This window comes from Mauremys mutica, chromosome 7 (genome assembly GCF_020497125.1).
Source record: "Mauremys mutica isolate MM-2020 ecotype Southern chromosome 7, ASM2049712v1, whole genome shotgun sequence".
Lineage (NCBI taxonomy): Eukaryota > Metazoa > Chordata > Testudines > Geoemydidae > Mauremys > Mauremys mutica.
The window spans coordinates 57202471-57218538 of NC_059078.1; the positions used below are offsets into that span (position 1 = coordinate 57202471).

At 48.1% G+C, this 16068-nt stretch overlaps 1 protein-coding gene across 3 annotated transcripts in view; it reads right to left on the reverse strand.

Moving 5' to 3' along the window:
• Positions 1-9945: 9945 nt before the first annotated feature.
• Positions 9946-16068, reverse strand: part of PKD2L1 (polycystin 2 like 1, transient receptor potential cation channel) — a 35797-nt gene continuing 29674 nt past the window's right edge. For 2 of the 3 annotated variants that reach the window (XM_045022781.1, XM_045022779.1), the window contains exons 12-15: positions 15755-15872; positions 15365-15501; positions 14223-14370; positions 9946-13558 (exon numbers count right to left, since the gene is read on the reverse strand). In XM_045022781.1, the coding sequence (XP_044878716.1) occupies positions 13340-13558; positions 14223-14370; positions 15365-15501; positions 15755-15872 (622 nt within the window). In that variant the 3' untranslated portion in view covers positions 9946-13339. The remainder of the gene's footprint in view (positions 13559-14222; positions 14371-15364; positions 15502-15754; positions 15873-16068) is intronic. The other variant, XM_045022780.1, reaches the window with a different exon arrangement.

The window sequence follows — 16068 nt, forward strand, 5'->3', positions numbered from 1 at the left end:
GCATTGAATTTAGTTTGCCATTTTGTTGCCCAGTCACCCAGTTTTGTGAGATCCCTTTGTAGATCTTCGCAGTCTGCCTGGGACTTAACTATCTTGAATAGTTTTGTATCATCTGCAAATTTTGCCACCTCACTGTTTACCCATTTTTCCAGATGAATATGTTGAATAGGACTGGTCCCAGTACTGACCCCTCAAGGATACCACTATTTATCTCTCTCCATTCTGAAAACTGATAATTTATTCCTACCCTTTGTTTCCCATCTTTTAACCAGTTACTGATCCATGAGAGGATCTTCCCTCTTACCCCATGATGGCTTACTTTTCAAAAGTCAATTTAAATTAAATACTTTTTTTTTAAATGTATATATTTTTTAGAAATCTAGACCTGTTATGTGTTTTGGTGTAACTTGCATTATTCTTATGTTAAATTTGCATAATCCTAACAAAACATTTACTTTATTCATATCTCTTTTATATCTCATTGGTCCTGACACCCCCCCTGTAAATTCGAACACCCCCCCTAATTTCAATTCCTGGGGAAACCACTGTACAGGGCTGTGAATCAGGCAATTTCCACCATTGTGAAATTGTGTTTAAAAATATAGAAAAGAAACTAGTGGGTGGGAGGCCTTGAGCAATCAGGAGAGGGGACTCCAGGGTAAACAAAGAACAGCTACCTGGACTAAAGCATCACATGGAGTCGCTGGCCAAGGTCACTGCCACAAAGAGGATGGGTTATTTTTAGGACAGACCAAGTTACAGCCGGTCTTTCACACTTTTATGGCTTTGGTTATATTATCCTCATGCAGGCCTTGTCCCTGTTACTCAAGGCCAGTGACTCTTGTGCCTGTACTCTGCATGAGTCAGGAGGGAAAAGGTCATACCTTTTTTAAAAGATAAAGCGGAATCACATTGCTGAACCATGCTTAGGGCTGGGCTGAGCTTGCATGGGAAGATACATATACCCTGGCACCCACCCTGCAATGCAGCCCCTTTGAGGCGGGGAGCGGGCATTTGTCTGACAGGCCATTGCATCTATTCAGAACAGAAACACCCTGCTGAAGCTACCCTGGGGAGGGAGAATATAATAGCCCATGCTGGGATTTGGCCACGCTGCCTGAGTTCAGACAAAAAACTGACAGTGGATCTTTAATAACCACCAGGGTCCTGGACCTCAGCCAGATGTCTCATGTGCAAGCCAACAGTGGAGCACCCCCAAACTCCATATTGGGGCATTGTGTCACTTCTGATTTGGAGGGCAGGTAACTGAGTCATTTGTATCATTTCCTACAGCATGTGGGTTTCCTTTGGGTTCTTCCATTGATTAGTGACAGGGTCCTGGTCAGCTCAGCAGAGCTGGTCAGAGCACAGCTTGGAATGGCATTGTCTTTAACACAGCAGCCTGCACTCAGCATCCGGTGAGAATCCCCTTTACATATTAAACTCTCCTTGTATCTAGCTAGCTGTTGTGACTGAGGCAATATCATTGAGTCTGCCCTTGTGAGATGCAAGCATGGTCTGCTGATCACAATACCTACATCGCTGGTTCTATTGGCAGCATGTGTTGCACTATGGCTCAACCAAGCGATGCTCTGTAGGGCTGGTTGGCACCAAGTACCCTTACCCATGTATCCTGTATGCTCCTGAATTCCCAGCATCTTCTGTGATGTCTTAGTGAGACAAATCTCCAGAACCAACTTTTAATAAGCCACCCTAGAGTAAGGGGGGACTCCCATACCCCCTCCTAGGCCTTTTCTCCCAGATCTCTTGTCTCCTGGCAAACAGAACCAGCCACCCTTATTAATGCCAAGGTCTAGCTCTTATACAGCACTTTTCATCAGTAGATTTCAAAGCTCATTATCAAGGGGATCAGTATCATTATCTCCAGTTTACAGAAGGGGAAACTGAGGCATGGGCCCAAGGTTACCCAGAAAGTCAGTGGTGGAGTTGGGAACAGAATCCAGATCTGCTGAGTCCCAGAATAGTGCTCTATCCTTTAGGCAACACTGCCTCACAAGCATGCCACTTGCCTGCCTTCACTATCCAGCTGAACCCCTGCAGAGTGGTGCAACCACTCCAGCCTGGCACAGGGCTCTGACATGAGGCTGTCGGCTCCGGGCTATGGCTTCTCTTAGCCCCTGGCTGAGCCCTGATTGTTAGCCTCATGGCAATGGCAGGGGGTTATGTTACCTGAATATTCCGATTGCCTCCTGTTCTTTAGTTAGGCCTTTCCTCAATTTCAGACAGTTTTAGGTTTCCCTGCATTCTGCCCTTGTAGCTCCCCGCAGGCCCAGCTGTAGCAGGCAGGCCTTATGGGTGGATGAGCTGATGTGTCCTTGTGTAATTATAGCATGTCAAGGTGACCAGTGGCTTTGTTCTTTGACCTCGTGTCTAATGCCTGTCACCAAACCAATGCACTCCCCTAGCAGCTTCATTAAATATCTTTCTCCTGCCAGGCTCTTATACAAGGGCTCAGCCCTAATGGGTGCGCCCCACACCCCTTCCAGGACAGTGCCTACATTGTTCTGATGTTACCTACCACAGCCTGAGGCATCTGCTCACTGAAGATACAGTGCTGGTTTTGCTACTAGCAGCTCTGGGTATCTGCTACCACTGGACTGATGCCAGCAACACCTGTGCATCAGAGTGATGTAAATCTGCATTGACTTCAACTGGAGCTGTATTGATCTGCACTAGCCGAGGATCTGGTCCAACAGAGGATGTGTTTCTTTAATTACCCTCATGTCACGGCTCAGGGTGGAGACTAGGAGAACTGCATCCAGTGTCGTTCCTGTCTGCTCATGCCCTCCCTTCCTCTCTGCATGTGTCCATGCAGCGTGGGTCACCCCCTAAAGTGAAGCATGTGCCTCACTGATTTCCTTACTCATAGTGAAGGTTGAGATTTTGTCAGGGTTATTTTTAGTAAAAGTCACAGACTGGTCACAGGCAATAAACAAAAATTCACTGGGGTCCTGACCTGTCTGTTACTATTACTAAACATAACAAGGGGAAGAGAGGTCTGGGGGAGAGGGTCAGGAATGACACCTGGAATTCATAACTTTGCTAGACACTAAGAATCCAGGGTGTGTCTGTTCAGTCCATGATTGTTTGGGTCCAGCAGAGTTATGAATTTAAGCTCCCAGGCTCGTCTTTTGAAAGTGTTGTTCAGGTTTCCTTTGAGGATGAGGACTGAGAGGTCAGATATAGAGTGATTGCTTTGTGAAAACCCCCTCTCCTGGCCTACAAACAATCCCACAACTTCTCCAAGCTCATCATCAGAAGCAGGCTCCCCACAGACCAGGACCCACCAATTCAAAGCAGCACCAGACCCTGCCAGAACAACATATTTAAAACCTGCAGACATATCTCCACTGCTACAATGATCAATACCCTCCACAAAGTGCTGTGATGGTGTATCCCATAAGGCTTCATGGGAATATGCTTATGAATGTATATGTAATATAACTGGAATATGATTTATGCTACATATGCCATGTAACATATCTCTGTAAAGGTTATGATCTACTGAATATATTAATCCTATTTGTATACGTGTATCATTTTTGTATTCGAAGTTATGAATATTGGCTGGGCACTGGCTTGATTTTTAAGTAGCCTTTGTAAAGCATTTGGTCAGCTTCTTGAGAAAGGAATGTGCAAATTAAGTGTCCAATCAAGAAGAACTTAAGGGACAATGGATCTTCGGAGGCTCCAATCTGCATAAGAAGTCTACATGAGTTCAAGGTAGCAGGTAAGCCATGGCTGCTGCCTGTGAAATCTGAGTCATGCATGGATATGTGACTTGCCCATGTGACTCCAAAACTCCATTATGGAGCTGGACTTTGCATAAGAGAGCGGAGGGGGTCTCCACCCAGAAGAGAAAGTCTATTTAAACCTGTGGGAGACCCCTCCATTTTGTCTTCAGCTGGCTAAAGAGAGAGTCTCTCCACCCCTAAGGATACCTGAAAGAAACTGTAACAAAGGACAGTAACTTCAGGGGGTGAGTGATTGCTGGACCCAGGCTAGAAGGAGATTAGTCTGTAAAAGGAAGCCTACTGGGTGAGGTTTTTATCTGTATTCAGTTTTCTTAGACATAGACTTGCGTGTTTTATTTTATTTTGCTTGGTAATTCACTTTGTTCTGTCTGTCACTACTTGAAACCACTTAGATCCTGCCAACTTCGCCACTGCGATGGGTTGGATCACAGAAACCCCTTTGGGGCATGTGGTTCAGACCCTGGGTTTGTGTTGGAGCAGACGGGTGTGTCTGGCTCAGCAAGACAGGGTGCTGGAGTCCTAAACTGGCAGGGAAAGCAGGGGCAGAAGTAGTCTTGGCACATAAGTTGGCAGCCCCTAGGAGGTTTCTGTGATCCAACCTGTCACACGTGCCTTTCAAGATCCATGGGTCCTACACTTGTGTAAGAAGGGTCTGAATGAGCTCTTCACAGCTTGAGCCAGTTTTATGTTGAAAAAGAATCCCTTGATACTGAACCCAGCCCTTGTTGCTGCTGGATCCACCTGACAGAAGGGTTACATTTTGGGGGCTTGTCCAGGATGTGCAAGAGTGGAACACCACATCCAGCTACAAGACCCCAGACCCTTCAGGGAGAGATCTAGAAAGATTGCTCTCTTTGAGATGGAAGACGTGCGGCATCATCTTCAAGCGCTGATTGCAAATGGTATCATTACAGAGTCCCATAGCCCATATGCCTCTCCCATTGTGGTGGTCAGTAAGAAGAGTGGGAAAATCCGGATGCGCTCTTAACAGGCGCACTGTAGTTGACCAATACACCATGCCTTGGGTATAAGATGCCTTGGACTGTTTGTTGGGGCACCAGTGGTTCTCTGTGTTGGATCTTCGAAGTGGATACTACCAGATCCCTCTAGGAGAAGATGATACGGGGAAGATGGCCTTCATTTGTCTTTTGGGTTTTATCAATTTGAGCGCATGCCCCAAGGGATTTCTGGAGCACTTGCTACATTTCAGAGTCTTATGGAGAAAGTTGTGGGAGACATTAATTTAGTGCATTTATTTGGATGACCTGATCGTGTTTGGAAGAACCTTGAAGGAGCATGAAGAAAGACTTCTTAAAGTTCTAGATCGGTTGGAAGCCTATGGGTATTTAGGCCCCTTGCTGGCACACCTGTGCCACCAATGAGACTGCCCTGCGATGACACATCTAGGTTATTGGACAGTGGAGACATACAGGTGGAAGGTGTCCTGGATGTCTTGGACCTTCCCTATTAGAATCAGAGATGCAGGGGCCTGTGCCCATAGCCGAGGGATCCTCAAAGGAACCCTCACCATCCCTTGCCCAAGAAGATGTCTCTCCCCCCCCCCTCCCCCCCCGAAATGCACACTCTCAATAGGCAGGACAGAGTTATAAGGCTGGTAAGCCGGTTAATTTATAATGCACCTGAGGTGGCTAGTGAAGAACCAATACACTTAGTTCACAGGCTTGTGGAAGCCATAGTGGGTTTCCTGAGGCCCTTTGTGGGAAACAAATGGAGTTGGTATAATATGGAATGTGATTTGTCAGAGGACATATTCTTGGCTGGGGGAGGATGTAAGTAGGGTCTGAATGAGCTCTCCCCTTACATCTAGTGGTGAGCTGTGGAAAAAGACTTCAGAAGCTGATTTCATTTGCATGGACACACCCACCTTGCCTAGGTGCTCAGCATGAAGGGATTGCTTGGCCAAATGATCACTTGTGGCTGGTGTTGGATCCCCAGTCTCCTTGTTATTGGAGCAGGAGTAATAAAGGGTTGTTATCCTTGTTGTGTGAATCGAGGGCAGCAGAACTGTACCTGGCATACCCCAATGGAGGGACTCACCTCAACTGAATGGCACTCGCTAGGCAGGGGACATGGGTTCCAAAGCCTAATGAGTTGAGAGGGGCTGTGTCCAAGGATCTTAGGCACCAGTTGACCCATCATGGTATAATAAAAGAGCTACTTTAGATTCAATTGAGAGTCTTGTTACATGGTACAGACCTGAAATCACTGATATGTAGTGTGAGAAAGTGGGGATTTCCCCTTGTTATGTTGTATGTGAGTCTTACTACTTTGCATCAATGCTGTGTGACTCAGTTTCCCTATATATTGCATCAATGTTTAGGTGGTGAGAATAAATGTATGTGACTTGGGGGGGTTGCTCCAACTGCCTGTACAGATGCTATGGCTGTCCCTTTGTAACCTGAGACCCAGGAAGGGGATGCAACCTGGTGACTCCTGGCCTGTGAAGCAAGACAAAGGCCAGAGAAGGAGCAATGGGCAGGGCAGGGACCAGGCAGCTGGAAGCAAGTCAGTCTCAGCTGGCTTGGGGCTCAAGGGGAGGACCACAGCCCTGGCTCTGGGCTCCCTTCCCCCCAAGATGGACTTGGCTGAAAGTCACTGATTTCTGTGCTAACAAGTTCTGCCCTATGCTGTGTTCCTGTTGACTAATAAACCTTTTTTACTGGCTGGCTGAGAGTCATGTCTGACTGCAGAGTTGGGATACAGGGCCCTCTGGCTTCCCCAGGAGCCCTGCCCGGGCGGACTTGCTGCGGGAAATGCACGGTGTGGAAGGGGATGCTGAATGCTCCAAGGTCAGACCTAGGAATGTCAAAGCTGTGTAAGCTTCTTTCCCTGGAGACAGTATGCACAGAGAGAGGAGGCCCCCCCAGAGTCCTGACTGGCTTCGTAGGGAGTAGTTCCAGAGCATTGACCCTACATATTAGACCTACTTTGGGACAGTGTCTCTATTGCATGTGATGCCCAGTGTGCACCAGCAGTGAGGCTCCCCACACTAACAGCTAAAATCACTGAGAGCTGTGTTAAGTGTGGGGCCCTGAAGGTGTCTTGGAAAGTGGCCAGCTGGACAGCTGGTGGAGAGGCACAGCAAGTGGCCAGCAGGGAGGCTGGTGGAGAGGGCCAGAGCAGAGCCCAGCAGAGGCATGGCAATCGGCCATTGGGGCGACGAGCAAGTGGAGCATGTAAGGTGCCTCCTTACCCTCCTTTCCACACAGGGTGGGAGGTGAACTCTGCGAATGAACCTCTGAACTCTGGCGCTGCACTGGCCAAGTACAGCAACTCCGAGTGGGGTACAGAGCAGAGATGGGCACATTAAAGGGACTTTTGGGTTGCTGGACTTAAGACCCTGAGGGGAAAAGGACACTGCCGAACTTACTTGGGGGTGGGTCTTTTGTTCATGGTTTGTGTTTATGGTCCCTAGTTGCGGTGTTTTACCAAATTAATGCTGAGTTAATTCCCTCCTTTTATTAAAAGGTTTTGCTACACTCAGACTCTGTGCTTGCGAGAGGGGAAGTATTGCCTCTTAGAGTCACTCAGGGAGTGGTGTGCAATTGTCTCAGGTCACTGGGTGGGGGCTCGAGCCGGTTTTGTGTTGTATTGTTGAAAAGGAACTCCTAGATACTGAACCCAGCCCTTGTTGCTGCTGGCTCCACCTGGCAGAAGGGTTACACTTGCCTATCACAACGTATGATGTACATCCTCCAGTGCACGATATGGCCCAACAACAGCTATTCGGGTGAAACCAGACAATCACTAGGCTCTCGAATAAACTCGCACAGAAAAATGAAACACCAAACCACCCCCCCCCCCAACCTGGGGGCGAACGCTTTTCACAAAGCGCTCACTCCATAGCTGACTGATCAGTTCTCATCCTCAAAGGAAACTTGCACAACACTTTCAAAAGATGCTTCTGGAAGCTTAACCTCCTAACTCTGCTAGGCACTAAAAATCATGCACTCAGGCTTGGATTTTTCACTCCCTGAGCGACACAGTTATACTGACCTTAACCCACCATTTTAGACTGACCACATAGTAAGTATGAAAAATCGGGACAGAGGTGGAGGGTAATAGGCACCTATAGAAGACAAAGCCCTGAATAACAGGACATTTGGTCACCCTACCCCGTTTAGACAGCACTAGGTCGGTGGGAAAGCTTCTCCCACCAACATAGCTGCTGCCTCTTGCAGAGGTGCTGTTATTAAGCCAATGGGAGAACTATTGCCCATCAGCTTAGAGTGGCTTCACCGGACACACTACAGCAGCACAGCTGCGCCATGGAAATTTGTAGTGTAGACCTGCCCTGAATAGACACACTAGGTTCATGGCTTATTACAACAATCTGTAACCTATTAAGGCTATGTCTACACTACAGCCCTTACAGCAGCACAACTGTACCACTACAGTCTCCCGTGTAGCTGTTCTTTGCTGGCAGGAGAGAGCTCTCCTGCTTACGTCAGTGAAGAGGGTGTTTTTTTCACACCCCTGATCAACAAAAGTTTTAGCAACAAAAGTGCTAGTGTAGACAAAGCCTTAGTTTCCCGGACTTGGAGAAGAGCTCTGTGTAGCTCAAAAAGCTTGTGTCTCTCACCAACTGAAGGCAGTCCAATAAAAGGTATTACCTCACCCACCTTGTCATTTTGGAGTCCTCCTTCCTTATTCTATCAATCATTTCTCCTACTAACCACTAGGTGTCACCAGTACATACCCCAACACTACACACAATTACAATATTTCCTACCTCTTATCTAGCATTTTTTACCAGTAGATCCTCAACAGCAGGAGCGCCGGCAGCCCTTTTGGTGCCCTAGGTGGCAGAAGGTCCTGCCCCCAAAATACCACCGATGATCGAGGTGGCCGAACATCCGGCCGCCGCGGTCGCCGCCCCCCAAACGTTAGTGCCCTACACGACCACCTAGGTCGCCTAATGGGTTGCGCCAGCCCTGCTCAACAGGTTAGTATCACTGGCCCCACTTTACCGATGGGTAAACTGAGGCAGTGGGCGGGGAAGTGACTTGTTCAAGGTCACTCAGCAGTAGAGCTGTAAAGGTAAGTGATTATTCTGTTCCCTGGCTGAACTGAAAAATTGGCAGGGGGTGGGAATTGTTTTGGTGCGAATTAAACATTTTGATTCATATTTGAGTTTAACCTTTTAAAATAAAATTTAAGTAAAATTCATATGTAATCTTGAATGGAAAAATCCAAATATTTCCTTTAAAAAATGTCAGAATGAAACATTGGGATTTTTTTTGGTTTGGTTTTGGCCCAAACAATTTGGCAAATTTGACACAATTTCACAAAATGTTCACCTCATTGACCTCAATCTGCATTTTTTGCTGAAAAAAGTTTCCAATGAAAAATTTCACTTATGCTAAACAATCTGTTCAAACCTTACATTTAGCAGGGCTACTTTGAGTTAGTTTTCCAAACCTGAAGACGAGCTCTTGAAAGCTTCTCTCTCTCACAAACAGAAGTTGGTCCAATCTTCTTCTTAGCATATTCACAAGGTGCCTCAGGTGGTGTGTGACCAGGATTCATCGCCGAATTTGGGCTGCTGTTTGGATCATTAGCTTCCCTAGCCTGGGGCTGGGTACTTATGGGGAATGCCATGTGAATGCTGATTCCTGCCCCCCATTAGTCTAATAAGAGATATTACCTCACGCACCTTGTCTCTCTACTAGCCTGAGATCAACATAGCTACAACAACACTGAAAAATGTGTGTCATGCTACTTTGGACTCTGGTGACTTTCCTCCTAGGGTCTTGCACAGTCCCTAGTGTGGGAGACCTGCAAAGCGCTGATCCAGAGACAGCCCGTACTGTCTCTGAAGGAAGGAGAGAGATTCTGCATAAGGACATCTCATCAGAGCAGCCTTTATTTAAACCCTTCTTTGAACCTCCTAACTGGTGATTTTCACAGGCTTGATGCATGGCCATCTCCTTAATCATTAGGGACAACAAACCATGTGCTGCAGCCAGGAAGCCAGCTCTGTAGATTCTGAGATATAAGGCCATGCACAGCCTGTGCGGGAAAACCCTTCGCTCCATGCTGCCTCTGTCACACAGGCAGTGTTGTCACCTCCTGCTATGACAGAAGGCCAAAAAATACCACATTTGAAAATACAGCAGGAATGATTCTGCCAGTCAGTGCAGTTAATTTATGTTATTTCTTAGCTGGTCAGCAGATACAGTCTACACATCAAACACAAACAGGTGCTGGGAAGGACACTGGAGTTCAGGGGATGCGCAATAGCCTAGGACACGATCATCTTTGAGAGATGTTTATCATACGTGTCACATACATGATTACATGTTCAGCAAAGGCACATACAAGAGACGATTGCATGGAGTCATACAGGGAACAGATAAAGCATTGGTGCAGACACACTAGCTACAGGAATTGCTTTACATCGTGGGTGAAATTCACACACCCAGAACCACAGCTCAAGGCCAGAGAAGCAGCCTTTCTGCTACGAGTTACACAGGGGTGAAGGGAAAAAGGAATCCACCTTCCAGTCTACAGGTGGGACACTGGGAACCCTTGCAGCTCCGCTGGGGTCATGCCTCCACTCCTGGGTTGAAATAGGAGCCAGGATTCCCACACACATCCTGAGCCTGGGATTTGGGACCAGTGACCTGTGAAATTTTGGATCCGCTGGCCATGCCATGATCCTGCTCCCAACCCCTCACTCTGTGGCAGCTGATGTGGAGCCAGCTCTACCACGGGGTGAGTGTAGAGTCCCTCTCCCCAACCCCCCCAGTGCAGTGGAGCCATGGCTGCTTTGCTGCACTGAGAGGTCTTCTCCATCCCTGCTGGGTGAATTTCCCCTGCAATGAATTCCCATCCTAATGCATCTGAATTAAACCGTCCTGGAAGGTGAATGGAAAAGCATTCAAACACACACCAAGGAGAACAAGAAATGTATAAACCCAGAATGAGAAACAAACAACTTTACAGAAAAAGACCTTGGAAAATCTGTTCTTCCCTCACGTTCCTGCAAGAGCTGAGTTCAGGATCCTCCATTTCCCCTGCTTGGGGCCGAGTCCTGCTCTCACAGAAGCCGATGACATAACTCTCATTGGGGCAAGATCAGGGCCTCAAAATGGACTGCTTGACTTCAGGTGTTTGGGATATCTCCCCAGCTCTGGCAGCAAATGCTGCCCCACACATACTTGAATTGCATGTAGGAAAATCAGTTCAGGGGCTAAACTCAAGAGATGACAGGCAGCCGAAAAAGATCTTTTAAAAAATAGAACCATTTTTGTTACAATTAAGCCTTCACGCAATGAAACACAGCTGTAAAACATGTATTTACAAAAGTCAGCAGGATCTGCTGCTGTGCACACATCACTCCAGCTGGACCTCTGTGGGCTTGCCAAAGCTCTGTGTTCTTGTTCTCAAACATTTCGGATGCTGCTTTTGTTATTAGAGCTGCTGTTTGAAAGAGGCACGTGTATCATTGTGTGATTAGAGTTTACAGAGGATCTCTGTTACATTTCTCATCCTGGGAAGTTCTAATTCCCTGACATGGGCCCTTTGCATTTTAATAAGTGAAGAATAACTTCAGAATGTGATAAATATTACAGCCTGCAGTGAATGGGTAACCATGGTCTAACAACACCCAAATACATCAGAGACCATTTTTACACACAGATTGAAGAGGACATTTGAGTTTAATACAGTTTACCCCTTTGTGGTGCGTTTGTGATTATCATATTTAAAATCCCTTTATTCCTGTACTGAACTTTTGTATAGTACTGCTACTAAGCAACTGCCATCTTCCACACTAGAGGTGCATTTCAGTGGTGGGTGAAGTGATTTCTTTATACTGCATATAGGTAAACAAATCAGTAGGGAACTTTGGGATGAAAGTTACTATATAAAATGTAAGTTAACATAACTGAAATCTAAAATCTCATACTGGCTAATTTCATTGAACAATCTCCTGCAATGTTACTTATCAAAGCTATTTAATTGCTGGTGTCAGAGTTTACTGCTGTGACCAGAAACATACAAAATAATGAAATGGATAATCTGAAATGTAGGAACAGCTGGATTCTCAATTGGTGTAAATGAGCATATCCCCATTGAGTTCACTGCCACTTCACACCAGCTGAGAATCTGGCCCAGCATCAATAGTTGGTGGCATCAGCTCCGAAGGGATGTGAGGGGAAAGGGTGTAAAATAGTCTCAAGACATGTGTAAAATGCTCAGACTAGGAGCATTTTCACACTGCACCCAGATGCTGTCAATGGGTCTGTCATCGCCACATTTCCACTGCATGGCCATTCTCAGCCCAACTTCAAGCAAAACTGTTTCCATGGCAAAACCCAGGGGAAATGTCATCATTTCACAGCTAGATGGCTGGTGCCCTGAAATTTCACAATCTGCAATTTTGGGAAACGGTGGGAATTCTAGCGTTAACAGGGGAGTTGGAAACCATGCTAATGGCCCAGCCATAGGTCTCTTTCAGCTGGTGCTTAAAGTGATCTGAAAAAAACAGGGGGGAGTTGTCAGATTCTGGGAACAGCAGCTTTGGTAAGAAATTGCGTAAAGGTGCCCCTCAGCGACCCTGCTTGACTGTGTGCAACCCCTGCAATCCTCCCACCATGCCCACTTTCAGCGCTGCCTTCAGAAACACAACCAATGTCCTCCTATGCTCAGAGCTCCTCCTTACTTCAGCCAGACACCTCTCAGCTCAGCTCTGTGCCTGCTGAGTGAGGGGGTGAAGGCATGGCTATCACCGTGAGGTACAGAGGAAAAGTAGAAGTGATGAGCAAGGTTAACAAGGCCCACAGATGGGGGGGGGGAAGGGGACGGGAGAAGCAAAGGCGGCAACTGCCCAGGGCCCCGGGCAATTTAAAAGGGCACTGAGGCCCCTGACCGCCGCCACTACTGCAATAGCCATGGCCAGGAGCCCTGGGCCCCTTTAAAATTGCCCAGGCGGCCACAGGGCTCCTAGGCACGTGTGGGGTGGTACCGGCGGCAGCGAAGGCAGCCAGGCAGACATGTAGAAGCCCTGGCCGTGCCAGAAGAGTGTGCCCAGCAGCTCGCTGGGCAACAGCCAGTGCAGGCACAGCACCGCCCAAATGTCAGGTGGACCTTTCTAGGGGGCCCAATGACTGTTCTGCTCTGGGGCCTGGGATTGCTGTTGGTGGGCCTGAGGTTAATTAGCACGTTTCTCTTTGCAAAGATCCACTCTGGATCCAAATTTTCCTCAGTGCTCTGGGGTGTTCAGATCTTGGGGAGATGGAGGTTGGGGACAGGACAAGTTCAACCCATTTAGAGATATAGGAGCCAGCAGCACAGTCTGGATCCAGGTCTGAACACTTCCTTGAAGCCCAGAGGTGTTTGAACCTGGAGTTCTAGATCTATGGTGTTACACAACTTGGCAAATAAAAAACAATAACATCCATGATTCTGCACGGGATCAGCTGAGACAGACATCTCTGTTATAGTGTGTCTTTTTCGTGGCTAGTCTAACAGGGAATCAGCTGAGACTGACTTAGTACCTTGGGATCCAAGGTGGGATGGGAGCATTCCGATGGGTGTCAGAAGTGCACGTTAGACTGAGGCCGGGTGTTCTTGGGCACCTGAGAGCCCGGTAACCCCGACTTGGGCAGGTTGGGGTAGATGCTGTTACCATTTTGGGGAGAGCTCCCACTAAGGTTGCTTCCCAGCATGTGCTTTGTCTCCCAGCCTTCTTGGTTTTCCTTCACCAGCGGGTCTAGGTTCCGCTGGAGCAGTTCTTCCTGCCTGGGCTGTTCCTCCTGTTACAGAGGGGAAGAAATGGACGTTTGCACTGTCAACAATTTACCAAGACCACCACCAAAGGCTCCATCGCCACAGTTGGAGGGAACCTGGGCCATGCACTGGGTTGGCTGCGCGCTTTTATTGGGGTCTCCTCTCCAAGCCCCATATACCTTCCATGGGCCACCAAGGGCTTGCAGTTTAGCCTCATCGGAGTCTTTTTTAAAGGTGTGCAATTCCTTACTGCAAAATGCTGCTTGCAAGAATGTTGCGCAAATGCACATTTCCAAGGGAATGCTCAGGCAAATGTCTACTCACTGGAGCATTCCCAGCAGCTGTGCTCACATGGCCATGCTGAGAGTCCTTTGTGGGTTTGGCAGTAGTTCTGAAAGTGCTCCGCAGTGGAGAGAGGTCTGTGTACAGGTGATAATTAATGGGCCAGATGCCACTAGTGGATGTGGTCTGGGCATTAGGGTTGGAACCCTGCAGGCAAGAGGTTTGGTGTCACATCGACCCTTAAGGCAAAGGGCTTGTTCTTTCAAAGTGCTGAGCACTACTATAGGAGCAGGGCCTGGAAGACAAGCCGCTAACTGACCCAATGCATTCAGGCAGGGAGAGACCCCCCAGGCCAGTCGCATGGGGACATGGCCTGCTTGCCAGGGTGTCTGTCTGAGGACAACTGACCTTGCTGATGTTGTCGAGCAGCTTGCCCACCAGGTCTTTCCTCTGCAGTTTGTTTCTCTCCAGCACCTCCAGCTTGCTCACCACTGAGTCGATCTTGGACACGATGCTGCCGATCGAGTGCTCCAGCTGCAGGACCCGTCGCAGGAGGCTGCAGAAGAGAGCACGAGCCCTTGTAAACCTTCTCCTATGACACAGGACAGGGTCAGCAGCAGAGAACATACAGAGCCTGGCCAGATCCCCCATGGGTATCAGCTGGCAGAGCTTCAGCCCAGTCAATGAAGCTCTGCTGATTGATACCAGCTGAGGCTCTGAGCCTGCGGCTATGCTTTCAGCTGTGGTTAATGATCATGCTTAAGACAAATTATGTCCCAAGCAGATTAACCTCTGGCCAGGTAATGTGGATGGGGCCAAGCTATTTCCCCACATGGTTAGGTGAGCCTCCTGCTCCAACCTCTGTCTCAGTATGGCCTTACATGCCTGGCCCAGGATCATAGAATACCAGGGTTGGAAGGGACCTCAGGAGGTCATCTAGTCCAACCCCCTGCTCAAAGCAGGACCATTCCCAAACAGATTTTTGCCCTAGATTCCTAAATGGCCTCCTCAAGGATTGAACTCACACCCCTGGGTTTAGCAGGCCAATGCTCAAACCACTGAGCTATCCCTCCCCCTGATCCTGCCTGCTGTGGCAGAACCAGGATCTCCGGACTCCCCGTGCTATGCGTTAAGCCCTAGACTGTGCTCCCTTTTTGGGAGAAATAGTCCTGCCCTGCCTACATCCTCACACCTGGAGAATAAGGGCCAGATCCTCAACTGGTGTAAATCAGGGTCATTCCTACACAAATCCTTCTGGCTCCACTGGCTGAGGGTGCCCATTCCACCCTCTGACCTGGGTCTGTAGCATGACCCCTTACCCTTGCAGCAGCAGATGGAGAGATTATTCCAGACACATGCCAGGAAATTACAAAAGGGGCTGGATGTGGCCTGGCCTTTCTGTGCGTGGTGGGGGAACAACATGACCAGGTCATGTTGGAAAGGTTTCACACCCGTGAGGCACAGGTGGATGTGGCTCCATGACGGGGCAGAGCAGCAGGAAATCAAGCCCTTTGCTTTCAGATGCTGGACTAGCATCAGCAGTGACCCACATTTGGAATTCTTCCTCAGACACCCAGGTGGACTTATTGGCGTGATTGTTCTTTGCATCCGCAAGGGTCAGATTCTCATCCAGGTTGTTATCACCGTAGGATTTTCCCAAGTTTTCAATCTCTGCATTCAAAGCAACCTAGAAGACAGAGAGAGAGAGACATACACACATGGAAAGCTGGTTGTAGTTCTGGCCAGACTTACCAAGGAATATTTAATACATAATAACACCGGCTGTCAAAAACTAATCTTCCCTTCCGGTGTATGCAGAGATGCAGACATGGCACCCACTTATTTGACATGCCTGCCCCAGGATCAGGACTCAAGGAATTTTGGAGATTGAACGGTGTCAAAAAAGGGTTCCCTTCTCAGCCCACACCCCCATCCTTTACCCTTTTCTCCTCTAGGTCATGCCTCATTCGCTTCTGTTCCTCTTCATCAAGGACCTGGTTACCGTCTTTGTCAAATCTGGAAAAGGCTGCTGTGATCTCATGCTCGGCATGACCCAGCCTAAGACAGGATGCAAAGAGAATGGACCCAAGAAGACACAAGGCAGAGCAGTTCAGTATGTTGTTAGATTCTAACCAGGGAGTGTCACTGGGGTACCTGCCTTGGGATAAGAGCAGTGCATTGTGGGTAAATGCAGGTTAGAAGAACCAGAGCTGGGTGACATTTTATGTCAGGAACTTTTTTTTATTTGGCAAAA